Source organism: Ipomoea triloba, chromosome 8, assembly GCF_003576645.1.
Source record: "Ipomoea triloba cultivar NCNSP0323 chromosome 8, ASM357664v1".
NCBI lineage: Eukaryota > Viridiplantae > Streptophyta > Magnoliopsida > Solanales > Convolvulaceae > Ipomoea > Ipomoea triloba.
Genome location: NC_044923.1, coordinates 16208817 through 16235464, shown reverse-complemented (window position 1 = coordinate 16235464; position 26648 = coordinate 16208817). Strand labels below are relative to the sequence as shown.

General features: G+C 35.8%; 2 protein-coding genes, 1 long non-coding RNA gene and 1 pseudogene across 11 annotated transcripts; 2 read left to right on the top strand and 2 right to left on the bottom strand.

Moving 5' to 3' along the window:
* Positions 1-10827: 10827 nt before the first annotated feature.
* On the top strand, positions 10828-16217 carry LOC116027398 (transcription termination factor MTERF2, chloroplastic-like). 5 transcript variants are annotated; one of them, XM_031268992.1, is made up of 9 exons: positions 10829-10966; positions 11198-11268; positions 12941-13145; positions 13221-13996; positions 14317-14725; positions 14932-15147; positions 15233-15340; positions 15481-15758; positions 15837-16198. In XM_031268992.1, the coding sequence occupies exons 4-9, from the start codon at positions 13242-13244 to the stop codon at positions 16102-16104; spliced, it is 2034 nt and encodes a 677-aa protein (XP_031124852.1). In that variant the 5' UTR covers positions 10829-10966; positions 11198-11268; positions 12941-13145; positions 13221-13241; the 3' UTR covers positions 16105-16198. The 5 variants fall into 5 exon arrangements, with proteins under 5 accessions (XP_031124851.1, XP_031124852.1, XP_031124850.1 ...); XM_031268990.1 differs by lacking the exon at positions 12941-13145; XM_031268991.1 differs by lacking the exon at positions 11198-11268 and having other exon boundaries at positions 10828-10966; positions 12941-13996.
* A 531-nt stretch (positions 16218-16748) lies between these two features.
* On the bottom strand, positions 16749-17474 carry LOC116027024 (annotated as a pseudogene).
* A 1453-nt stretch (positions 17475-18927) lies between these two features.
* On the bottom strand, positions 18928-22297 carry LOC116027401 (50S ribosomal protein L27-like). Of its 5 annotated transcripts, XM_031268999.1 has the most exons (5): positions 22043-22297; positions 20618-20743; positions 19662-19763; positions 19440-19564; positions 18928-19338 (listed from the first exon to the last, which is right to left on the bottom strand). In XM_031268999.1, exons 3-5 carry the CDS (start codon positions 19738-19740, stop codon positions 19105-19107), a joined length of 438 nt encoding a protein of 145 aa, XP_031124859.1. In that variant the 5' UTR covers positions 19741-19763; positions 20618-20743; positions 22043-22297; the 3' UTR covers positions 18928-19104. The 5 variants fall into 5 exon arrangements, with proteins under 5 accessions (XP_031124859.1, XP_031124860.1, XP_031124858.1 ...); XM_031269000.1 differs by lacking the exon at positions 20618-20743 and having other exon boundaries at positions 19662-19784; positions 22015-22297; XM_031268998.1 differs by lacking the exon at positions 20618-20743 and having other exon boundaries at positions 22015-22297.
* A 780-nt stretch (positions 22298-23077) lies between these two features.
* Positions 23078-25730, top strand: LOC116027404. Its single transcript, XR_004099968.1, has 3 exons — positions 23078-23599; positions 23944-24017; positions 25426-25730. It is a non-coding gene; the product is annotated as an uncharacterized LOC116027404 (long non-coding RNA).
* The last annotated feature ends 918 nt before the right edge of the window (positions 25731-26648 follow it).

The window sequence follows — 26648 nt, the reverse complement described above, 5'->3', positions numbered from 1 at the left end:
TCAACTCAGTGTACAGGTTTTTCAACACCAAAGGCATTTCGTTTGATACAAGTACAACTTTCTCCTTGCAACAGCAAAAGCAGGTGGCTCATACTGAATGCGTTTAGCGCCACAATAAATACAGTCAGGAATAGCAGGCAACACAAACGGTGTTGTTCCACGGGTGTTAACCAATAAACAATGAGAGGACATGGCGTTCATCATTCATTGTGTATAGATTATGTGGATTTATAAGCAAAGGATTATAATTGGTGAATTTATGTGCGCATTGTCCCAAATGCCACATACACAGATGAATAATGTCGCCGTACAATAAACCAGGAAAAAAAAGTTACGAGAATTAGTACAGGTCAAAAAAAATTTATAAAGTCATTGTTAATATCGATTTAGTTGTTCAGCACCTGTATTACATGGCAGAGGTGAAGGACGTGGTGGTTGTTCAGACGCGTTCTGAGGGTTTAAACATTGCATTTCATTTGGAATTTGTTGTTGTGATGACAGTTGTTTCCATGATTGTTTTTTTATTTCTTTTACGCTCACGAATTTCTTCAGGCGTAAAGCGTGCACGGCTTTTCGAAAAGGATTGCATGGTTGAACTAAGTCAAACGTAAAAACCACAGCTCGTTGAATAAAGTTGTAGAGAAAGGTCCCAGAACTGAAAACGTGATAAAACACAATAAATGACTACTTCACATCAATAAGACAACAACTAATTATTTTAATGATGTGAGAAAATTTTTGAAAAAAAATAATGTGAGAATTAAATTTTTTTCCTAATGATTTTATTCCAAGGAGGAAAATAGGTCCATTTTAATATATGGCTAACGCTTGTAGAAATGACCCATACCCGACCAAGTATTGCCCTTCATCATGTTCATTCTTTAGCCATATCCTTTCTATAGATATCCACATTCAACGCAGATAACTGCAAAGGAGGAGAGACAAATGCCGACCGCTAGGAGAGAGAGAGAAAAATGCAGACCGCTAGGAGAGAAAGGTCGCCAGTCGGATCGACAGTGGGAAGCAAGAATACTAATCGCTATTGCCAAGCCCTAGTACCGACATTTCAACAACCTCAACCATCCAGAGTCAAGGCCAAATAGGAGACAGGCCAGGCCTGATCCTTCAGCGCCGATGACACCGCTTAAAGTGAGTAGGCAGGCCCGATCCACCAACGTACACTCTCGTCAACACATGCCAAAGTCCCGAACTAAGCAGTTGATCGGAACAATCGCCAATTTGGCAGGCCCGTGTCGCCGGTCGAGCAAGCGTAGCTCCGCCGTCGCCTTCATGGTCAAACGAAGGTCATTGGCGGTGATTCCAAAGGAATAGGCATATTTTTATATATTTTAAGAAATTTTCCACGTATAAGCCTAACTCTCTCACTCTCACTCTCACGGTCAATGAACGCTCACGGCATATCTCTCGCTCTCACAGAAGTGCGATTAGGGCTGTGCAATACCCGTCCAACCCAATTAACCCGACCGATCCGAAAGCCGATTATTAACACTGGTTGGATATCCAAATCCGAAGACGAAAAACCGATCCGACCGAAATTTCTTTCGGAAATTTTAAAATCGGATAGGGTATGAAGATTTCCACCCGATCCGTCCGATATATCCGAAATAATGTGTACACGGCTTCGTGATGTATATCAGATTAATGAGAAAGGATGTCCTCAAAAGTATGAGAGAGAGGATACCCACCTGCCAACTCCATCTTCCCAATGTGTACCCATACCCTGGGATAATGAGAAAGGATGGCCTCAAAAGTATGAGAGAGAGGATACCCACCTGCCAACTCCATCTTCCCAAAGTGTACCCATGCTTTACCTCAAAAGTATGACAGAGAGGACACCCACCTTCTTACTTCCCAAAGTGTTCGAAAAATTACCCAGAACTTGAAAGCTTCACCTGGCTTTGAAACCCAGAAGAAAACAACTCTAAAACAAAATTTTCTAAGTCTAAAGAATTTAATTTTGACTGATCATGAAGACAATTCTCCTGTGCGAGACGCCAGTCCTTCGCCTCTGCCTCTACTCCGCTTCTGCTTCCCCCGCCAGATGGCCGGTCTCGCCTCCGCCGCAGGTTTTCGCGGCTCCGCCTCGCTGTCGCTGCTACAAATGTAGGTAGGTTTATTGCTTTTTTTTTTCTCCCCAAGCAAGACAGATTGTGTAAAGAGTATGGGAAGGAAAAGTCTATGGTGTTTTAGAAGAGGAAAACTTGAGCTCAGACATCTCGGTTGTCTCTTTTGGCTCATCCAGTGCTCCAGAGAGAGGATTTTGAGTTTGTTTAATTTCACCCGAAGATATCCGAATATCCAATTAAATCCGTCCGAATCCGATTTTATAATATCCGATATTTTTGTTAAATTAATTTATACGGATTGGGTTAGCAAAATACAGACCGAAATCCGAACGGGTTTACGGTTTTAATATCCGAACCGTCCGAACCCGTCCGATGCACAGCCCTAAGTGCGATTTAGTTCTCTCATTCTCACAGACGCAGACCTAGACCAGCGAATCTCACCAACAGGCACGGCGAAAAACGAGTCCTCTACCAGTCCTGCTCCGTGAGACCACGACAGCGACCAGCCTGCTCAGTGAGTACTCTACTGCCTCTAAACCTCTACGCGACTAAGGTATTATTGCTCTAGTTGACACATTTAATTTTGTTTAATTAATATTTTCTTTTTCTTTTATTATTGTTAATGGAGATGATTTTATGATTTGATCTCTCAAAATGAAGTTATGATTTGGTTCTGAATATTGTTGTGATTGAATATGATTTGCTTATTGTTGACGGTTGATTTGTTGTGATTAATTGTAATTTTTTTTTAACATATGATTAATGATAATCTTGTCGTTATTCTGTGCATAGGCTTTATTGTCTTATTGTGGTTGTTAAATGTTAGGTTTTAATTGTAGGTAAAAAAAATGTGAAAATATATTATTATTATTATTATTATTAGTATTAGTATTTTTTAAATATTATTATTATTATTATTATTATTATTATTATTATTATTATTATTATTATATTTTCGATGGAAAGATGGAATTGTTGGAATGGGGAATGTTTTGTCTCCCTCCTTCCTTGAGTTCTTCCCACGCCGGATCACCATATCCAAACCTTAACTCCATTCAAATTTTTTTTTGTCTTATTCTATTGTCTTTCTTGCTAGCTAGAATCAATCATATTTATCTATATGGGTTATGTTAGAAGAAGAAATAAGGAAAAGAAATGAGAGATAGAGGGATTAACGAAGAGAAAGAGAGAAGCTGCCGTGGGAAATGAAAGAAGAGAAACAAATGGTTTTCTCTTCATTTTCGGCAGAGAAGAGAGAAATAAGTGGAAATCTCTTGTTCAAATTTCTTTCTTTTTATTATTACTTGGATTAATTCACAAGCTATGGTTGAATAATTCAAGGTAGTGAATCCCTTCTATTTGTATTACTATTTGGATTAATTTACAAGTTGTGTTTGAATAATCCAAGATAGTTGAATGTTGAGGAGATACAAACCTTTTGTTCAATCCTTGACTCCTTGTTCTACTTCGCTAAAAATAATATTCGTTGAGTGTTCAACTATATTATTGTTAATCATTTTATCTTGGGAGATCGACACTACAACGCTCCTAGCAACATGGTAGGTAGCGAATCGGTTTTAAGGAAAATGTGTTATACGCGATTTGGATCTTTCTATTTCCATTTACATATTTTTATTTCCGGATTTATCATTTATATTTGGAATATATTTTTATTTTCAAATTGTTACTTGCCAATTTATGTTTTGTTATTATTATTGATGTATTGATTTATTTACAGTACTCTCGTACTATTTTCTGTCGCGATCTATTAGAAGAATGGATATACGGATACAGTTTTTCCTTTCAATCTTAAAACCGATGTGGTGCTTTGAAGATTGTTTCTTCATAAATATAGTGTGAAAATCTTAAATTATGAAAAAAGAAAAAATAAAATAAAATTGACTTAAATTTTTTTTTTTTTTTTTACGAATTTATGGATTTTTAATATACTATTAATTGTCAAAGACTTAAATCTTGAATTTATGATTTTTTGGGATTGACTGGCTTTCATAGTCTCTATTATATGCCTTGTGAGTTTTTTGAGTTTATATGCTTTTAGAGTTTGTACTATATCTTTTTCAATAACGGTTTCCTTTTCTTTTATCAATTTTATTAGAATCTTAGAATGCATATTTGAATTGGTAAATTTGTATGCTTAGTTCTAATGTACCTACAATACAAAAATAATATACCTTCAGTATAAAAATAATGTACTTTTTATTTTTGGTCAGCACAGCTGTGTGGATCATGGTCCATTTCCGGATTTATCATTTATATTTGGAATATATTTTTATTTTCAAATTGTTACTTGCCAATTTATGTTTTGTTATTATTATTGATGTATTGATTTATTTACAGTACTCTCGTACTATTTTCTATCGCGATCTATTAGAAGAATGGATATACGGATACAGTTTTTCNGTGTTCAACTATATTATTGTTAATCATTTTATCTTGGGAGATCGACACTACAACGCTCCTAGCAACATGGTAGGTAGCGAATCGGTTTTAAGGAAAATGTGTTATACGCGATTTGGATCTTTCTATTTCCATTTACATATTTTTTTTTCCGGATTTATCAGTTATATTTGGAATATATTTTTATTTTCAAATTGTTACTTGCCAATTTATGTTTTGTTATTATTATTGATGTATTGATTTATTTACAGTACTCTCGTACTATTTTCTGTCGCGATCTATTAGAAGAATGGATATACGGATACAGTTTTTCCTTTCAATCTTAAAACCGATGTGGTGCTTTGAAGATTGTTTCTTCATAAATATAGTGTGAAAATCTTAAATTATGAAAAAAGAAAAAATAAAATAAAATTGACTTAAATTTTTTTTTTTTGTTTTACGAATTTATGGATTTTTAATATACTATTAATTGTCAAAGACTTAAATCTTGAATTTATGATTTTTTGGGATTGACTGGCTTTCATAGTCTCTATTATATGCCTTGTGAGTTTTTTGAGTTTATATGCTTTTAGAGTTTGTACTATATCTTTTTCAATAACGGTTTCCTTTTCTTTTATCAATTTTATTAGAATCTTAGAATGCATATTTGAATTGGTAAATTTGTATGCTTAGTTCTAATGTACCTACAATACAAAAATAATATACCTTCAGTATAAAAATAATGTACTTTTTATTTTTGGTCAGCACAGCTGTGTGGATCATGGTCCATTTCCGGATTTATCATTTATATTTGGAATATATTTTTATTTTCAAATTGTTACTTGCCAATTTATGTTTTGTTATTATTATTGATGTATTGATTTATTTACAGTACTCTCGTACTATTTTCTGTCGCGATCTATTAGAAGAATGGATATACGGATACAATTTTTCCTTTCAATCTTAAAACCGATGTGGTGCTTTGAAGATTGTTTCTTCATAAATATAGTGTGAAAATCTTAAATTATGAAAAAAGAAAAAATAAAATAAAATTGACTTAAATTTTTTTTTGTTTTACGAATTTATGGATTTTTAATATACTATTAATTGTCAAAGACTTAAATCTTGAATTTATGATTTTTTGGGATTGACTGGCTTTCATAGTCTCTATTATATGCCTTGTGAGTTTTTTGAGTTTATATGCTTTTAGAGTTTGTACTATATCTTTTTCAATAACGGTTTCCTTTTCTTTTATCAATTTTATTAGAATCTTAGAATGCATATTTGAATTGGTAAATTTGTATGCTTAGTTCTAATGTACCTACAATACAAAAATAATATACCTTCAGTATAAAAATAATGTACTTTTTATTTTTGGTCAGCACAGCTGTGTGGATCATGGTCCATGCAATAATTTGCCTTTTTTTGAGGGAAGTCATTTTCCAAAGTTTGTTTCTTCCTTCTCCTTTGCTTCTTGCATCTCCCTATGCCTCCTAAATGCTTTTTAACTTCTTCATCTTCATCCCATCTTCTTGACATCTTCAACTTTTTTTTTGAGTAATAATTTATTTTTTTATTATGAGATAGATATTATGAGTTTTATTTTTTTTATTTGACATCTGAAACCAGTCGGCCACTTTTATTTATTATTATTTTTTTTTTTATTTTTTTATGAGATACATATTAATTTGTTGTGATTTTTTTGTGATTATTTTATTTTTTGGATTGTATATTTGTTATAAATGTTGTTATATTTAAACAAATTAATTAAAATATTCAGTTATATAATTCTGTTCATTTTCCTACCCATTTTCTGGAAAATGAACCAAACACACGAACACAATTTTTTGTTTTGCAGCCAAACACAAGAAAGGAAAATATTTTCTGAAAAATGACTCATTTTCCAGAAACCATTTTCTAGAAACCATTTTCCTACTTTCCAAACACACCCTTAATTACTTTCTCTCATTTCCATCCTCTAATACACACGGATATATAGAACTAAAGGGGAAGGAGGAAGGGTGGTCTGAACAAGGATAATGATTAATGACTCACTAACCACTACCATAATTAATACATTATCATTTAACTATTATTAATTCTCGAGATATGATTTGAACTCCGATCCAATTATTAATTATGATCTAAGACTCCGCAATGAATTTGAGTTTACCACCGTCTAGAAAAACGCAAATGCCAATAAATTAAAACTACTAAAGTATGAATTGCTACTTTTAAAAAAACATTTTCAATATGCAGCCATCCAGAAAACTTTTGAGAAGTAAGAGGAGAATCTGTACTAAACCTGGAGAAGTCAACCTCTGATTTTGCCGGTAAATATTTCCGATCAGCGTTCCAGTCGCCGTCCACTATGTCGTTGGTCGCAAGACCCAAGAAGTGGAAGATGAATGAAGGAGAGGAAAATATAAAGATGCTTTCTCCAGTGATCGCCGCCTGAAGAGTAGATCACTGGGGAAAAAATTCACCATTGCCAAGTTCCATCAGTCTGCTGCTGGTCGTCGTAAAGACTGAGGGGACCAATCCAACTGTTCAGTCAAGCACTTGAATTGAATATGAAATTTGATAAAACCCAATAAAATATGAACACAAAATGGGACCGGAAAACTGTTTAACTCTAACACGCCATTTTAGTCCAGCATGAGTCCTAAATTAGATGACAAGCACATAAATTAAATATTTACTTTGTTTCAGTATTTATGCGTATCGTGGCGAGATTTTGGAGTTTCACATAATTGCGCATCACTTGGTCGCAGCATCGCGTAGCTGAGAGGAAACCATCCCCGAAGGAAAAGAGCTTGTATTGTGGTTGATGATGGCGGAAGCTATCCCCTATTTTAACGGCGTTGACATCCGACGAAGAATTACAACAAACGACGACGTTGTGTGCTACTAGTCTACCTTCGACTCCGGTACAGCAGCTTCGTTTTCAACTTCCTCAGTCCAAATTATTCCCGGCTGAGGCCACTACAAATTTCTCCACTGTAATGCCTGATTCTTTGTAGCTGTAAAAATCGTTTTGGTTTCTACGAATTTGGGGCAGTGCAATCCTTAAAGCTACAACCAAATAATTCTTTAAGCGCATAATATTCCTAATCCTCTAATTTTGCCAGCTTTTAAGGGGAAACAAACAAAACTTCCCCACTAATTACGTAGAATATGGAATAAGTGGGGGAGTAAGTAAAGAATTGCTTTCATCTTTTGGAAAGAGCTCCACTTTTGCTATCTTTTAAGTGGAAACAAACAAAATGTCCCACTAATTACATATAAAATAATGAATAAGTGGAGGAGCAGTTGTTGACTTAATGGATGTTTATGAAGACTTTTAAGATTTTTCGGTGATCAACGTCTAAGAACCGGCATCGGAAGGGGCAATATAGGCCATTATGTTTCTAAACAACAACAAATGCACAAAGTACCATTTTTGTAGCCGGAAAAACATCGGAAAAAGTGCTGGGCAAATTATACTGAGCCTTTATATTATTTAAAGATTATCACAAATGACTATTTTTTGAAATATATTTTAATTCATTTTGCAATGGAGTTGTAATACTTCAATTGAATTCATTTTGTGTTAAACTTATATGGATGATCCTGGTAGAGGCAACAACATCCGCAATCACATTTGCTTGAAGCCATTTGCTCAGCTCACAATGTACCTCTTATGTGAAGTTCTTAATATACAATGGAAAACGTGTAGAATAAACAAAGTTTTAATTTAAAAAGAATCATCTCTCTCAAGAGAACAACCAAATTGTATTACTGTGTATTAAAGTTCAAATGATAGGATACAGGTTTAAGTCGAAGAACACCTAAAAATGAAAAAGGAAAATAACAACAGATTATTTGGAATCGACATGTTACAGTACAGACGTAAAAAGTTCAATGTGCAGTAACAGGTTCCAACTTCTTGTGCATGGCCAGGCGTTGCAACCTTTCCCGTTCCAATTTCCTAAACAGGCTCATAAGCTATGACAATTTTAGACGACCAATCTGATACAGGCTCTGCAACATCAGAGAACAAAAACAAAAAACATATTTAGTTAAGGAATTCAAAACAATATCAGCATATCGATTATGGTGTCTTCTATGAACTTCAAGGCCAAAAGAAAATTAAGAAAACACCCATTCTCAAAATATGATTTTAACTCGAATTATTAATTCCAGTAGGACTCCGCAAGTATTTTCCTCTGCCAAACACACAAAAAATAAAAATAAAAAAGGAGAACGGGTAAAATCGGAAACGTACCGTTCACACAACATAGAAAGTAGTAAAAATAAGAAGATGACAGATGAGAACTTTGGTGAGTTTTTTTCTGGATTCATAGTCAGTCATATTGAGTAGAAGTAGTACGAGAAAGCAAGCACCGTAGGTGCGTTTAAATTATTTTATAAAAAAAATAATAATTTAGCTGTGAGCATCCATTAGCTAGTCCTCCAATAAATCACATGGTTTCCTTCACCAAACATTCAGCTGTGGGCATCCATTAGCTAGTCCTCCAATAAAGCATACTGCACTACGACGACGCTGCCCGTCCATATTTCCCCTTCACAAGCTGAACACTAAAACACAAACCCACACAATCACAATATTTTTTTAACACAAACCATCATATATATAAGGTTCATGTTGTCCATAACCTAGCTGCCAAAATCACCTGCAGCAAACCAAAATTTTTGGAGGAAAAACGTGACAGAAAGAGACGCGGAGAGGGATAGAGAGAGAAAGCGCCGGCCAGAGTCCGCCTTGTGCAGCACCACCATAACAGACGCACCGGCTTCGTTCAGTCGTCCACCACACCGCACGCCACTGCCTTCTCGCCTCATTCGCATCACGGTTCACCACCACATGTCGGCGCTATCCTTTCCGGTGAGCCGGACATCTGAAGATCGGAGGCATCCTCAGTCGTAGCCACTGCCACCTGTCCGTCCATCCGGTCACCGAGCTGAGCTGGGAAGGGTTGTACAAGTCAAGTTGCTCACTGCGTCACGCAGTCGCCCATGGCCGAGTCGTCGGTCGCTGGTAATCTATTCGAAAGTTCCTCTTGCCAGCTGAGTTATTCTATTCTGTCTTCTTTCCTGAGATTGATAAGAATTTGCAGACAGAGATCGATAGAAAGAGAAAGGGTAAACGTCTTTAGGAGTGACGAGGGGAACCGCGGTGGGAAATGATCATTAGCTAGGTTTCTTTAATGCAACACCAACCACCAGCGCCACTTACCTCACCCGCGATAGCCTCCATCGCAGCCCTCCGACGTCGTCGATGTCATCCATCCCGAGTCGAGCCAGCGGAGAGCGAAAGAGCAAAATCGCAGATCTTAGACCTCCTCCGTAGTTGGTTTGATATGAATTTGCAGACAGAGAGAGAAAGATATGTTGATATGCATGTGCCGACAGCTATTCTTTGTTTTATTTCCAATGAGAATACATACACATACAAAAAATAATGGAGTTGGTTTGCTCAGTGGAGGAAATTAATGGAGTTGTTTGCTTAGTGGAGGATCAGGTATGCACGTTAATAATATAATATTGAAGTCTATAGATAGCATGCCTATATAATATTCAAAGCAGGTCCATGTAAATAGTTTTAGATTTGTATTTAAGCAGTCTGAAATTGGACGGCCGATGATCGGCATGGGCAAATATGGCATCCTGTTTGCAAAGCACATCCACAAAAGCACAAGGTACAAGAAATTATCGTCGGAAAAAGTGCTGGGCAAATTGTACTGAGCTTTTATATGTTTTTAAAGATATTATGTTGACCGATTTCAAATTTTTTGGACTAAAATGAGCGGGAAAGTTGGCACTTCTGTTTTAATATATATATATATATAGATAATTAAATTCAGTATTTATTTAAATTTAAACAATTAAAAATGGTTTAAAAGATCATTTAAACACATATTATTTCTAAACAATTATTAATCTAAACTAAATGTATAGTAATAATCTTTATCCTTTAAAAAAAAAAACAAATTTTATACACCCAAATACAACCTAACCCTATCCATCTTCTCTGCCGCCCTCACCCATCGCATCCCTCTGCGTCTCCGATTCCCCTCCTCGGCGTCTCCGCCTTTCCACTTCTCCTCCCTCACCGTCTCCGCCCCTCCGCTTCTCCTCCCTCGCCGTCTCCGCCTCTCCGCTTCTCCTCCCTCGCCGTCTCCGCTTATCCACCCTCAGCGTCTCCGCTTCTCCTCAATCGGCGCCTCCGATTCTCCTCCTCGGCGACTCCGCCTCTCCGCTTCTCCTCCCCGCCGTCTCCGCTTATCCACCCTCGACGTCTCCGCTTCACCTCACTCGGCGTCTCCGACTCGCTGCCCCGGCGCACTCATAGTCTCCTTCTATCTCGCAGCCTCTTCAGTTCCGGTTCTCCGCCCTAGGCACCTTCGGCTCTCTGCCCTCTGCGCTTTCGATTTCGAAGCTCCTCTCTCATCACACCTGCAAGGCAATCCATTGAACAGGTAGTGTGTTTGAACTGTTTTATTGTAAAGTATGTGTTTCTATACTCCAAAATATGCTTGTACGACTTAGATTTAGGATTAGGATTTCACATTTCAATTTCTGTTCCATAGGTCTTATCTCCCTTCATCTATCGATTCTTCTTCCAATTTAGCAAAAAAATAAGTTTAAATTCATATGTACATATCAACAATCACAATAAAATGTTAATAGTAACCATATATTTGTTTCAGGTTTTTCATGATAAAAAGGTGTAAAAGGATTAAATAAGTGGTAGCTACCATTTTCGAAGTAGTAGTAGTAGGTATGCTCAGAACTGCTTCTTCCTCTTGCAACCTATGGTAACTTATCGCCTCTTGTACTGCATTATCACTTTTTGCGATGCTTGCTAGCAACTGAATGTTTGTACTGCATCTGAAGATTTATACTTCATCTTCATAAATATTAAAAATGGAGAAAGTGAATACTCTAAAATTTGAATAGAAGCTCAATGACTCTATGTTTCTTGGTTTTTTCTTCTCTCGGTGTAGATATGGGTTTCACCCATCACCACAAAATTATCTATTTATAGGCTGTTTCTTACGAAATTTTTAGTTTAAAAATATGTAATAATTATTTTTTAATGTGTTGTACTCAACATTGGTTGTCGGGAAGGAAGTTTTGTGTACACAAAGACAAAGAGGTGCCTAGGAAATTGGAATGGAATTTAGTAAAAATAAAATTTAAAAAAATTAAGTTGTCAGTAAAGAGATTTCGTGTAGAACAGTACAAATACTTGGACTTTTGGAATATGGCCAAAACGCTGCGTTTTATATGGGCGGGAATTTTTCAGCTGTTTCATTTTGCTTTAATATATATAGAGATACACAAATATTTAAGAAATTGTAAGTCAATTGAAACACATTTCAAGATTTATATCCTCGGAAAATCTTCATAGTAATAGTGGTGATAGGCCGATTAAGTTTATAAATTATAATACCTTAGCGTATGTTCACATTGGAATTTTATTCTAATGGGCTTTAAATCTTTGGATTTTGAATTCTGTAGAGGTTGAATTCTAAGCCAAATTTTTTCTTGAGTGAGTTGAATTGCAAATTTTACTGTGGATCGCAGTCCACAATGTATAGTAGTCCATGGATCAAAATAACATGATTTTGATTAATGAAAAGAAATGGAACCCGTTCTGCAAAAAGTAACTATGTGTGTTAACATATTCAATTTTATTTTATATATATACACTGTAGTTTCATTTTAACACAATAACTACAGTTTCATTCGACATTATACACTCAAATATGTGAAACTGTTATTCAGCTTCATTTTATATACACTGCAGTTTCCTTTAAACACAACTACAGTTTCGTTTATAATACACTGCAGTTTCCTTTCAACACAACTACAGTTTCATTTTGATATAACTATAGTTTCATTTGATAATATAAAAACAAATGTGAGACAGTATTATTTGAGATGAAATATAATTTCATTTACGAAGCTCTGTTAAGATGTGACGACAACCGTTTATTTACTTAAAGAAACGGTGCTCTTTTTGGACCATGGTCCACAAAACTTTGTAGACCATGATCCACGATATAACAACTGAAGTTGAATAGAATAAACGAGTAAAGTTTAAACTAAAGTTCCTTTTGAGTGAGAGTCAAATTCTACAAATGTGTTCTGAATGGAATTCAAAGCTGAAAAAGAAAACCTATGTAACCCTCAATTGCAAAACTACTGCATCCGAAGCTCTTCGTGCATATTATTTCTAATATAATTTATATGTTATGTATAATTTGTCAGCTATTACATAAAAGAGGCTTCCAACTCATCTTCATCTTCACCTTTCTCTCAACACTATCTTTAGGCAACATAAGGCTCGTGCACTCTCAAATTGTACCTCTCCTTATTAGGCGAGGTGATATCGAGTGTAAAATGTAGAATAACTGAATTCTTAAAATATCTAACCCTGACTTCAGACTCTGCGACTTTGCAAATTCAAGATTGCGAGGTGCTGCGACGAGGCCTCCCCGATCCCCGGTCTCTTTTTCCAAACTTCACCCGTATGACCAGTTGAATTGCCCATGCAGGAGGAGGATGATTGATTTCTCGATTCGCGGAGCGTGGGAACTGCGCCCTCTCCTGCGTCTTTGTCTTCCTTATGTCCAAAATAATTTCATCTAGGTCCCTGATGTTCCCAATTATTCCATTTTGTTCCTCAAAATTTTTTATTGATTATAGAAGCTCCCTTTTTTCCAGGAAAAGTTGTTATCCTTGAAGATGTTGGTTAAGCTCCAGGTCCACCACTTCTCCGCCGTGCTATGCTTCCAAGACCACGGCGGCCCAAACTTTCCGGCGACACTTCCCTTCTCTTTCCCCGCCTGCAACCGCCCACGTCTCTTCACGGTGCCCTCCGCCCACCGCAACCACCAAGAAAATCGTCAAAACACCGAAACTAGCACTACCTCCTCTCCGTTGAACGATGAAGCTACTGTTACTCAAAAGCACAATTCCAAATCCACTTCTATGCTCCTCCATTTCCTCTCATTCGACCAAATCTCATATTCAAAAACGACGCCGTTTGCAGAGAGACAGGTGTCTTCTGTAGAAGAAGAGGAAGAAGATAAAATGAGGCTTCTAGAGATGTCATTGATAAGAAGAAGAACCCCTCAATTCCCAGGCTCAAGTTATGTTCAATCTCCCAGCGATCCTGATGTCAATTCATCTTTGCCGCCCATTAAGAGTCTGTTTGATGACCAAAGCGGCATTGCTGCTGCTGCAGATGATGAGGAGATGCTTATTAAGGCCCTAGAGATACGCAGGAGAGTCACCACTGAGATTTTCATGGAGGCGATGAGAAAGGGGAAATTTGGGATCACTTATTCGAGAAATTTGGTATCCAAATTGTCTGATTTCATTGATTTTGTGATGATTCAGGCTGCTTCAATGAAGCAAATGCCTGAATTCTCGCACTCATCCTTCAATAGTCGAGCCAGGGCATTCATAGATGATTCCAATGTCGTGCCAATGGTAAGGTACATGAACAGTTTAAACACTAAAGTTCTGATCTATACTTTATGCTCAATCTCAACTAAAAGCATGTGCTGATAGTTGGATTGCACATTTATGTTTATATATTATATATGTAATATGCTCAACAGGCCCTTCACGTGTCTAGAGTTGGCTCAACTCTGGACACCAAATTGAAGCATGCGCTCCATCAACAGCCTAAGTTGATATTTGGATTGCACATATATGTTTATATATTATATGCTCAACTACTTTCAGTTTCAAACTATTGGTTTTTCTTCTTGGTGAACTATTATTGTATTGCATTTTGCCATGAACTGCTTAGGTGGTTGAAACACAATTCATTATCATTTCCTCAAATTGGGAACCTCGTATGTAAATCAAGACGAGATGTTACCTACATAAGACGTTTTGCTGAGTGGTTAAAGTCGGTAAACGTGAAGGGGAGATTCATTGGGGTTGCAATGCTGAGATCAGGAGAGAATGTCTTCAGCCGCAGCTTTGATGATTTGGATGAGAATATTGAGTATTTGGAGAAGAACGGGGTCCGGAGGGACTGGATTGGCTTTGTTATTAGCAGATGCCCTGAAATATTGTCATTTAGCATGGAAGAACTCAAGATGCGTGTTGAATTCTATTTGAATCTGGGAATGAATGAGAATGATTTCGGGACAATGGTTTTTGACTATCCTAAGGTGCTTGGCTACTTGAGTATGGAAGAGATGAACCAAAAGGTACCTGTTTTAAACTCTCTTGTTAACGTGTGCTGCCAAGCATATTTCCCCGAGTGCTATATTTATAAACTGCACTAAAGAATGAAGATCACCTGGTTGGGATTTGAGATTGACTTGCTAATATATAGAAATAATAACAACTTTTAGTATTTTTCTTGTCTTGCGAGGATGAGGAATGGCTAATTTTGGCTGTGTTTTACATCCAGGTTGCGTATCTGAAGGAATTTGGCCTAAGTAACGAAGATGTTGGAAGAGTGATTGCATTGAAACCACATTTGATGGGTTGTAACATTGAGGAGAAGTGGAAGCCCCTTGTTAAGTTTTTCTACTACATCGGGATTTCTAAAGAAGGAATGCGAAGAATTCTTATTGCCAGGCCAATAGTATTCTGCATTGACTTGCAGAACACCATTGTGCCTAAGGTATGATTTGCTAGCATTTCTTGTCGAGTTACTGAACTATGTTTATCGTGCTCGTAATGATATTTAATCCTCTTTCTGTGTGCAGGTCCAGTTTTTGCGAGAAATAGGCGTTCAGGAAGATGCCATTGGAGATGTGCTTGCCAGGTTTCCCCGAATATTCACATATAGCCTTGAGAAGAAAATACGACCAACGGTCTGTCCATTCCTCTTTTTGCTTCCTTTTGTCTTGACATATGTTGTCTCATTTGAACAACATAGAATCATATCATAGATCAAGTCAAGAATGCAAGTCTTAGGAATTTGTATTGACAAATATGTTTGGTATTCCTACAGGTAATATTCCTCCTCACAAAAGCTGGAGTCTCACAGAGAAATGTTGGGAAAGTAATAGCCTTCCAACCCGAGCTACTGGGATGCAGCATCGCACACAAATTGGATCCCAATGTGAAGTTCTTTTTGTCGCTTGGTATACCTCTCCGGAAATTGGGTGAGATGATTGCTGACTATCCATTGATTCTTCGATACGATATAGAAAAACATCTTCGTCCCAAGTACAAATACCTGCGACGAACCATGGTTCGCCCTTTAGAGGATCTAATTGAATTCCCAAGGTATACAGTTTACTATAATGCTTGCATTAGAAATGTCGTTTAGATTATTCAAGCTGATGACTTTGGAATTTTTTACAGGTTTTTCAGTTATTCCCTTGAAGATAGAATGATCCCAAGACACAAAGTCCTTGTAGAGAATCGGGTGAATTTTAAGCTGCGATATATGCTGAAAAGCACAGACGAAAAATTTGAAGAAATGGTTCAGGATAAAGTGGAAAGACGTAGGATATATGAGAGTGGCATCAGCTGTGACAAGCCATCAACCACTTGTATTAATGGCTCTATAGAAGATTTCTCATTCAATCATCGATCTAACTGTAGTAGCAGATTAGAAACAGATAAGTAAACTAACAAAGATATTTGATTTCAACACTTGTAATAATGAACATGTTTTTTTTGTCTGTAACTGTGTGTATATAGTGAGTGTATTCATTTTCCAATGTTTTTCTATTGTTTCAATACAGTTATTTAGTTGGACAGGTAGTGAACCAACTCTGTAGCTCTCAATTGTAAGGTCAGAGGATGGACTCCTATAAAGGTTGAACTCTGAGCCAAATTTTCTCTCGAGTCAGAGTTGGATATGATAAACAAGTAAAGTTTGGACTCCAAGCCAATTATTTTTCGAGTGAGAGTCAAATTTTGCAGATGTGTTCTAAATGGGATTTGAAGTTAAAAAAAAAAAAAAAGTAAGAAAAGAAACCTACGTAGCTCTCAAATGCAAAATTGCATCCTTTTGCAAATTCATTTTTGCACAGCCATTGCTACCTCCTTACTTCAGTCAGAATGACAAAATATAGCAAGCAAAGAGAAAAGATGACTACTATTACTAATAACAAAAATGTCTGCCATAAAGAGGCCAAGTTAAGTACAGAAAGTGTATCTAGCGCATTGAATAAACGGAAACAAGAATTCAAACACGAAGAGACTTATGATCACTCCATAGTTCCAGATAAGTAGATGTAAGTGATTTAAAATTGGAGAAAGCAAAATCTAAGTAGCAGTCTTTAGCTCAGGATCTACAGCAGTCGAATATATTGGGTGAAGAACATGACCATCTTTAGGCTCAACATGCACCCACTTACGTCCAGTCAGCTTGTTACGCTAAACTTGACACACCCTTCTTTTAAAGCATAAAGGGTGTGATCTTTACCAATTCCAACATAATCCCCTGGATGAAATCGGGTTCCTCTTTGGCGAGGTGACACACCCTTCTTTTAAAGCATAAAGGGTGTGATCTTTACCAATTCCAACACAATCCCCTGGATGAAATCGGGTTCCTCTTTGGTGAACAATGATATTTCCCGGGATCACCCTCTGCAGCATAAACAGTACTTGAGTAGGCAAAATACAAGGACAACAATCAATCTCATATTCTATAACCATTCTTTGCCGTTAGGCCAAAAAGAAATTCTCACCTCTCCACCGAATTTCTTTACTCAGAGATTCTTGGGCTTTGAGTCACGTCCATTTTTTGTGGATCCTGCTGTCTTTTTGGTAGCCCAACGCCGGAGTACTAAGCTCAATCCCTCCCCAGATGCATCTAAACCATGCAAAATAGAATGCAATTACCAACCACCAATATTCTGCGTGTAATTCAAGGACCAGAGGTCCTTAAAAACATGTGATCAAACTCATACCGCTACCATAACTGTATACATGAGTGTTTGATACCAACTCTCTGATATTCAACCTCCTAAACAATCTCGTGAAATTCATGACTTCCTTTGCCAAAATGAAACCTGAAGCAACAAAAAATGCGCCTATTGAGAAATGAGAACATCTTATAGTTGCTTGATGTCACTAAAGACAATTGAAAAAATTGCAATGATAACTTTTCTCTTGAGAGTAGTCTGGCTTTCATTATCTGTTGGTTCTGTTGGAACTAGATACTCCGTATTAAATAACGATGAGTTACTTTTTTAAGGTGGCAGTGAGTGGGATCAACCACCTCTAGAGATGCGACCCCAAGGTTCTATTACCATCAAGGTATCAATAGTATTCTGCATTGACTTGCAGAACACCATTGTGCCTAAGGTATGATTTGCTAGCATTTCTTGTCGAGTTACTGAACTATGTTTATCGTGCTCGCAATGGTATTTAATCCTCTTTCTGTGTACAGGTCCAGTTTTTGCGAGAAATAGACGTTCAGGAAAATGCCATTGGAGATGTGCTTGCCAGGTTTCCCCGAATATTCACATATAGCCTTGAGAAGAAAATACGACCAACAGTCTGCCCATTCCTCGTTCTGCTTACTTTTGTCTTGACACATGTTGTCTCATTTGAACAACATAGAATCCTATCATAGATCAAGAATGCAGGTCTTAGGAATTTGTATTGACAAATATGTTTGGTATTTCTACAGGTAATATTCCTCCTCACAAAAGCTGGAGTCTCGCAGCTACAGGTAATATTCCTCCTCACAAAAGCTGGAGTCTCGCAGAGAAATGTTGGGAAAGTAATAGCCTTCCAACCCGAGCTACTGGGATGCAGCATCGCACACAAATCCTTCCAACCCGAGCTACTGGGATGCAGCATCGCACACAAATTGGATCCCAACGTGAAGTTCTTTCTGTCGCTTGGTATACCTCTCCGAAAATTGGGTGAGATGATTGCTGACTATCCATTGATTCTTCGATACGATATAGAAAAACATCTTCGTCCAAAGTACAAATACCTGCGACAAACCATGGTCCGCCCTCTATAGGATCTAATTGAATTCCCAAGGTATACAGTTTACTATAAATCTGTAATGCTTTCATTAGAAATGTCCTTTAGATTATTCACTTAGGAATTTTTTACAGGTTTTTCAGTTATTTCCTTGAATACAGAATAATCCCAAGACACAAAGTCCTTGTAGAGAATCGCGTAAATTTTAAGATGTGATATATGCTGAAAAGCACAGACGAAAAATTTGAAGAAATGGTTCAGTATAAAGTGGAAATACGCAGGATATATGAGAGTGGCATCAATTGTGACAAGCCAGATGGACTCAGGTTGGAACTCTAAGCCAATTTTTTTCTCGAGAATAGACGAGTAAAGTTTAAACTCATGTAACCCTCAATTGCAAAACTACTGCATCCTTTTGCAAATCCGTTTTTGCACAGTAATCCATTTTTGCACAGTAGAACTCAAATCAGCCATTGCTACATTAGTCAAAATTACCAAATAATTCAACCAAAGAGAAAAGATGACTATTATTACTAAGAACAAAAATGTCTACCATAAAGAGGCCATGTGAACTTGAATAAATGGAAACAAGAATTCAAACATGATGAGACTTATAGATGATCACTCCATAGTTCCAGATAAGTAGATGTACGTGATTTAAAATTGGAAGAAGCAAAATCTAAGTAGCAGTCTTCAGCTCAAGATCTGCAGCAGTCGAATATATCGGATGAAGTACATGACCATCTTTGGGCTCAACATGCACCCACTTACGTCCAGTCAGCTTGTTACGCTCAAACTTGACACACCCTTCTTTTAAAGCATAAAGGGTGTGATCTTTACCAATTCCAACATAATCCCCGGGATGAAATCGGGTTCCTCTTTGACGAACAATGATATTTCCCGGGATCACCCTCTGCAGCATAAACAGTACTTGAGCAAGCAAAATACAAGGACAACAATCAATCTCATAATCTATAACCATTCTTTGCCGTTAGGCCAAAAAGAAATTCTCACCTCTCCACCGAATTTCTTTACTCCAAGATTCTTGGGCTTTGAGTCACGTCCATTTTTTGTGGATCCCGCTGTCTTTTTGGTAGCCCAGCGGCGGAGTACTAAGCTCAATCCCTTCCCAGATGCATCTAAACCATGCAAAATAGAATGCAATTACCAACCACCAATGTTCTGCATGTAATTCAAGGACCAGAGGTCCATAAAAACACGTTATCAAACTCATACCGCTACCATAACTGTATACAGGTGTGTTTGATACCAACTCTCTGATATTCAACCTCCTAAACAGTGTTGTGAAATTCATGACTTCCTTTGCCGAAATGAAACCTGAAGCAACAAAAAATGTGCCTATTGAGAAGTGAGAACATCTTATAGTTGCCTGATGTCTGTAGAGACAATTGAAAAAATTGCAACGATAACCGACCAATAGACCATTCAAAATTTCAAACCTCAAAATTAATCTGCCTTAGTACAATGGAGAAACATAATTACATAATTTCTAATGATTGGTACCAGTCAACTTGAATAATTCTTAGTACAATGGAGAAACCAAAAAGGCTTAAGTTGAAACCAAGTGCAAGAAATCAAACTCACCAAACTCAGACTACCCCAGTGAGATCAACTACACACAAGAGTAAGGCTTTTCAGCTAATTTAGTTTAACCTAGGCCCTAGCTGCAAATAGAGCATACGGATTCATACACACTGGGTCTAAAATCAACTCAAATACTCTTGAACTCAGATTGAGAGCAATGGATTCTTTAGCAATTGGGTTCCAACAGAAATCACAACTCAAATCTCTATCTATATAAAAGCAAAATAAAGAGAGCCAACAAATTTCCAGCCCAAGTGTGAAAGCAATTTGATAGATTTGTAGAATTATTGTGTTCACATTTACTACAACAAACAAAGCAATCAGATTTTGTTTACACTCTCATTAATTACATTGAGATTTAAATATCTTGAAATTTGAAAGGTTATTTGAATATCAGATTTTATTTACTATCTCATCCAAGTTGCCTCTTCGTATACTTAAAACCATAATTACAAGACATCAATACAAAATAAATTTAAATTTGAAATGACTTGTAAAATTTTCAAGACTAACATTAAATATACATAAAGCTTCAATAATACTATACAACACTATAAATAAGCCCTCATAATTTGCAAGATAGCTACCAGTTGGAGTTCATCATCCGAAAAAATGGCTCAAAGATGTAAAAGAACCATTCGTGTATTTTCGCGGCGACGGTAGAGGAGGAGAAGGAAAAAGGTAGAACGTAGAGGAGGCTCTAACAATCACGCCTGAAAAACCATTGGTATGTTTCCATTCTTTAATCATAATAAACTGTAAATTCTGTAATCCACTTATAGTGAAGATGCTTAAGGGGTTTATCATTGGCGGTAAGAGGAAACACAGAGCTCTATACAAATAGAGGTAAAATTAAAGCCATACCTGATTTCATTTCTTTAATTCTACTAATACATTGTACTTCAATAATGGTAACAACCTCTTATTGAAATCTTCTTTAACTTTTGTATGATGAAAACCAGCAAAAAAATATAATATATTGTTAGTTCCAAAAACTTATGTACTGAAATATTTATTAATTTTTTCTTAAACCTATCAACATACATAATGATTTTATGTATGCTGTAAGATAGCAGAATTATTTAAATATCATAATTGTGAATAGAAAGCATGATTTTAAAACACTCCAATAATGAATGGCAAATTCCAGTTTCAGGCAAGAGGAATATGAGACAAAAAATATGGAAACTGTTGATCCTAAGGATATTGTTATAAGCATGCAAGAGAAAGATGCAGTCGTGTTGTCTACACAGTACACATAAATGGATTTTGTAAACGTTTTAATAAATTTGATTAATAATAATGCTAAAAAACAGTAAGCATTTATCTTTTGCTTTTTGTGCTAACTACTTACATAATAAGCAATAGGGAAGAAGCCGCAAAAGAAAACAGGGAGAACTGATAAAAATGTCTTTGCTTGAAGAATTGTGGGCTCAAAACAGCTTAAAACATCTCAAGTTTGGAATATGAGAACATAAACCCAACCTTATTTTTATATTTTGTTTGCATTCAGATTAAATGTTTTAAAATTTGAGTAAAAATTATGTATATTTATATTACTACGTGTTATATATATTCATACTCATAGTCATATAGACACCCAATCGCAATCAAAATTGAGAAATTCCAAGATTCCTGGAAATAATTAGTATGCAGTATTATGAGTAGCAATTTAGCAAACATTATTACTAAATTTATACAAAGGGGATTAACAAAATATTAAAGTCCTATATTTTATAATTAATTTTTTAATATACTTTCTGATTAACCTGAAAACTGCCAACACAAAGAATTGAAAACCAGCAGGGAAGAAAGACGCCATATAAATTTAAACTTATTTTCTGACATTGGAAAAGGAATTTTCTAAACTGGAAGAAGAATCGATAGATGAAGGGAGAAAAGAGCGATGGAACAGAAATTGAAAGGTGAAATCCTAACCCTAATTCTAAGTCGTACAAGCAGTTTGGAGTATAGAAACACGTACTTTACAATAAATCGGTTATAACACCCACCTCTTCGATGGATTGCCTAAGAGGTGTGATGAGAGAGGAGCTTCGAACTTGGAAGGCGCCTAGGGTGGAGAACCGGAACCGGAGAGGTTGCGAGATAGAGAGAGAAAATGAGTCCGCCGAGGCAGAGAGTCGGAGACGCCGAGTGAGAAGCGGAGACGCCGAGAGAGGAGAAGCGGAGAATCAGAGGGACGGGATTGGTATGGGCGGCAGAGAAGATGGGTAGGGTTGTGCTGTATTTGGGTGTGTGTATAGCATTTGTTTTAACTAGTACAGTTACGGAATAAAAATTGTTAAACCTATTGTCCAATTATATGGAATAATAAAAATTTAATCTATTATATTCAAAAAAACATTAATAAAATTTACAAATTATATTTAATTTGTGAATGAAACTAATAAAAAAAAACATGTAAATGGTACATAATAAATACTTAAATACAAATTATATTATTATTAAAAACAGTGTTTTACAAAATTACAAATTATTAAAATTTTTATGATATAGTGTTTGTGGTAGATGTAGAAATTGTACTTAAGTCATTGGAAATCAATATATTAAAATGAAATATTGTTGTCAATAAGAAAAAATTATATTATTTAAAACACAAATTACAAACTATTAAAAATCTCTTTATAAACTATATTAATAATAGAATTACAAATGTTTTTTGATTCATCGCAAACTAAAATTGATAACACACAATGACACAAATATCACTTTTTTTTTTACAAAAATATGAATACTGCAATTACTTCATTACAGTTATTTTTGAAATTCATTTTTAAAATATTTTTTTTCACTACCCAGAAAAATCAATACAAACTTTTTATAACTCAATAGATATTAGCTTAAAAAATTAAACAAAATTTTGTTATTGAAAAAATCAGGCTTCAATATCTTTTAAGGCTACGTATATAACAAATATACTTTTTTAATCACATAACAATTTAAGAGTATACATTATACATATACATGTTTATATAAAATTCTTTTTTTTTTTTTTTAATTTCATGACATCTGGGTACAAACCCAAATCTCCCATTTCTTCTGTCCCAGCCCTCCGCTTCTTTGTGCCTCCTCACTTCCTCATCCTCACATTCACGGATTTAATCCCTCAATCTCTCAGTCCCTAGGCCGATCTGCAGTCTTGCATCTGCGTCTCAGTCCCTTGCCTCACCGGAGTCACCGCCGCCACTCACCACATCGACCTCACGCTAAAGCTTCAAGCAGTCGATCACGCACTCCGAGATCCATCGTCGGCCGCCAGTTCAGGCTCCAACCGTCCCCAGCCGATCAAGCCACCGCCTCTCCTCACACACTTCAAATTCAACGGCTACAGTTGCTTGTTCTTGAAATATTCATTTTGATTTCAATTTTCACAATTTTTCATTTATTCAATTGTTTGCCTCTCCTCAGCTTTAGCTTCGTTTCTAATTGTCAATGGAAGCAGTGTCATTTATTCATTTTAGGTTACTGATTTACTCCGCCGTTGCTTGCTCAGACAACCGCCGCCGCTTTGCCCACCGTTGCTACACTGCGAACTCCAGCATGCCCTTGTATGTATTTGTGTTTCAGCTTGTGGAGAGAAACTTAGCCCATAGTTCTTAGTTTATACCAATAGCTTTATTCTTTTTCGTCTTTGATGTTTGAATGCTTTCATAAATGGACTCTTGAAGTTGAAGCAGCTGATTTTGTCAAATTGAAAGTTTAATACGCTCCCAAAATAAAATTAATAGTGTGGTTTTTTTAATAAGTAAATTCCCTTGAAAATTGTATGCATAAAGTAGGGGTAACCTTACAGATTAAACAATGTTTGCTTAATTACTTTTATAGTAAGTACTCCGTAATACCTGGTATTTTTATCGTTATATGATTACATTGTTTTTAAATGTTTTGATAGAGACAAACCTCTAGCTTGTTACCGAGAGAAACTGCAGTAGTGGCTTCAAGGTGAAACTGCATATGAACTTTCTGGTATGCTAGCAATCTTTCAAATATAGAGTAAATTACAATTTTGGTCCTATGACTATAGGGGTCTTGTTAATTAGAACACTTGACTTTAAAAACTAACATTTTAGTTCCCTAACTATGCATTTTTTAACAGATTTGGCCCTCCCGGCCAAATCACCTGCCAAATTTGACCGGAAAAACATAACTCATTTTTAATTAAATATAAGTGAGGGCAAAACAGTCATTTTACGAAGTCTTCTCCTTCCTTGCACCTCCACGCCGGATCCGTCCACAACCACGACTGGTAGCTCCGACGACGAGAACGGTGGTGTTCGTCGTCGTCATTCTAAAGCGCCGTCGGGAGTAGAAGAAGAAACGGTCGCCCTCGAAACAACAAACCCGCTCCAACCCCCAATTGATTCGGATTGTTCCGGTCGACACGGAATCAACGGAGATGGCTTCGATCTCCATATTCGCTGATTACTGTTGAACCCGACGGCCGTAGTAGCTATGAAAGCACTGCTCATCTCTTCAAAAAATCAAACACTCTCCCGCTTCAATCAAATCTCCGCCGAGCCCCTGCTCTCAGGTTTCCCAAAATGGCGTTGATCGGCGTCGGAGGGAGAGTAATGCTGGTGGCTAGTCAGCACTGAGAGAGACGTTGCATGGATTTTCGACCACATAAGAGGGCCCACAGTAACCAAACAGTGTCGTGAATTTGGATCAAGCCACGTAGTGATTTTCATTTCCTTTAGTTTGGTTGGTCGTGGACGGCGGATCCGGCAAACAGGTGCAAGGAAGGAGAAGGCTTCGTAAAATGACTATTTTGCCCTCATTTATATTTAATTAAAAATGAATTATGTTTTTCCGGCCAAATTTGGCCGGTGATTTGGCCGGGAGGACCAAATCTGTTAAAAAATGCATAGTTAGGGAACTAAAATGTTAGTTTTTAAAGTCAAGTGTTGCAATTAATAAGACCACTATAGTCATAGGACCAAAAGTGCAATTTACTCTTTATATATATATATATATATATATATATATATATAAAGAAGACAAAAGCATAAAATATATTTAAGGCACTTACTTGAGTTTGAGTTTCATTGCTATTATGATCATAATATGCTCTTCAGGTGTCAATGGCAATTATATTGCTTGGTATGCTATTGAAATCCTTACAAAGGGTTTATATAGCTTTTCTTGTTTATATAGCTTTTCTTGTTTATATAAGATTTTCTTAACATGTGTGTCCATACAATTGCCTGCCTCATTCTCACCCGTACCCCTTCACCAAAACAATGGAGAAACAGAAAAAAAAAATGAGGAAGTACATACTGTAAATTGAAATAGAGCATTAAAATGATATAGATAAAGAGAATTGATGAGTTATTACCTTGGCTTCCTTGGCTTCAATGTAAATGTGGTATTTCAGTGCAGGGCATGTACAATGGAGCAGGGACTATGAAACAACGAACTATCAAAAGTTTTTTCAGAATTGTTCTCAACATCTCTGAGCCATTCTTTCCTAATGATGAACCCGGAGAGTTAGCCATCTTGAGAATTGTTAGGGCTTATTTATAGTGTTGTGTAGTATTAGAGAAGTCTATGTATATTAAATGTTAGTCTTGAAAATTGTATAAGTCATTTCAAATTTAAATTTATTGTCTTGTAATTATGGTTTAAGTATACGAAGAGGCAACTTGAATCCGATTGTAAACAAAAAATCGGATATTCAAATACCATTTCAAATTTCAATATATTTAAATCTCAATGTAATTAATGAGATAGTAAACAAAATCTGATTGCTTTGTTTGTTGCAATAAATGTGAACACAATAATTCTACAAATCTATGAAAATGCTTTCACACTTTGGAGGGAAAATTTTGTGGCCACGATTTTGCTTTATTATAGTTAAGATTTAGATTATTATTATACATTTAATTTAGATTAATAATTGTTTGGAAATAATATGTGTTTAAATTATCTTTTAAACCATCTTTAATTGTTTAAATTTTAAATTAATAAGGTGTGTAAGTTTTGGTGAAAATTCGATTAACCGATTAAATCGAAGAATTTTGGTTAATTATTCTTTAAGTGAAAATTTTTTATTCAATTATTGATTAAATGATTAGTAAAATTTTGGTTAACAATTATTTCGTTTCGAAACTATTGGTTAAACGAATTAATTAAATGGTTAACCAAAAATTTGAATATATGTATAAATAATTAAATATATACGGTTTTTGGATTTTATAATTTGTTATTTTATATTTATAGTGTTGTAATGGTGGTATTTTCTTATGGGTTTATTATTATATACTAGTTTTATACGCGCATTGCGCGAATGGGTTAATGCCCAATGTTTATATTTAAATAAATATTTGAAAGTATATCAATGCAAGATTATATAGGAGAAGTTTATATATGGGTATTGAATGTCAAATTTTTTTATTTAAATATCTAACTCAAAGTATATGAATCCAAGATAATATAGAAAATTCATTATAATTATTACTAAAATAAATGTTTGCAACCTTGTAAAATCGATAGTCTAAATATTTGGTCTAAAAATGATAGTCTAAATAAATACTACTTTTAATTTGAATTTTTCTAAGTGTTTTTAATTCTCTTTTGAGTAACATTATCATTGTCTTC

What these genes read in the sequence shown, in the direction of transcription:
- LOC116027398 (XM_031268989.1), top strand. An exon ending in AATGTCGTGCCAATGGTAAG is followed by an intron (nt 13,997 to 14,316) that starts GTACATGAACAG and finishes TGAACTGCTTAG; the next exon opens with GTGGTTGAAACACAATTCAT. An exon ending in GATCTAATTGAATTCCCAAG is followed by an intron (nt 15,759 to 15,836) that starts GTATACAGTTTA and finishes AATTTTTTACAG; the next exon opens with GTTTTTCAGTTATTCCCTTG.
- LOC116027401 (XM_031269000.1), bottom strand. Translation starts at nt 19,740, where the DNA reads ATGAATTTCACAACACTGTTTAGGAGGTTGAATATCAGAGAGTTGGTA. An exon ending in TGTATACAGTTATGGTAGCG is followed by an intron (nt 19,565 to 19,661) that starts GTATGAGTTTGA and finishes TGCATGGTTTAG; the next exon opens with ATGCATCTGGGAAGGGATTG. An exon ending in TAAAGAAATTCGGTGGAGAG is followed by an intron (nt 19,339 to 19,439) that starts GTGAGAATTTCT and finishes TTTATGCTGCAG; the next exon opens with AGGGTGATCCCGGGAAATAT.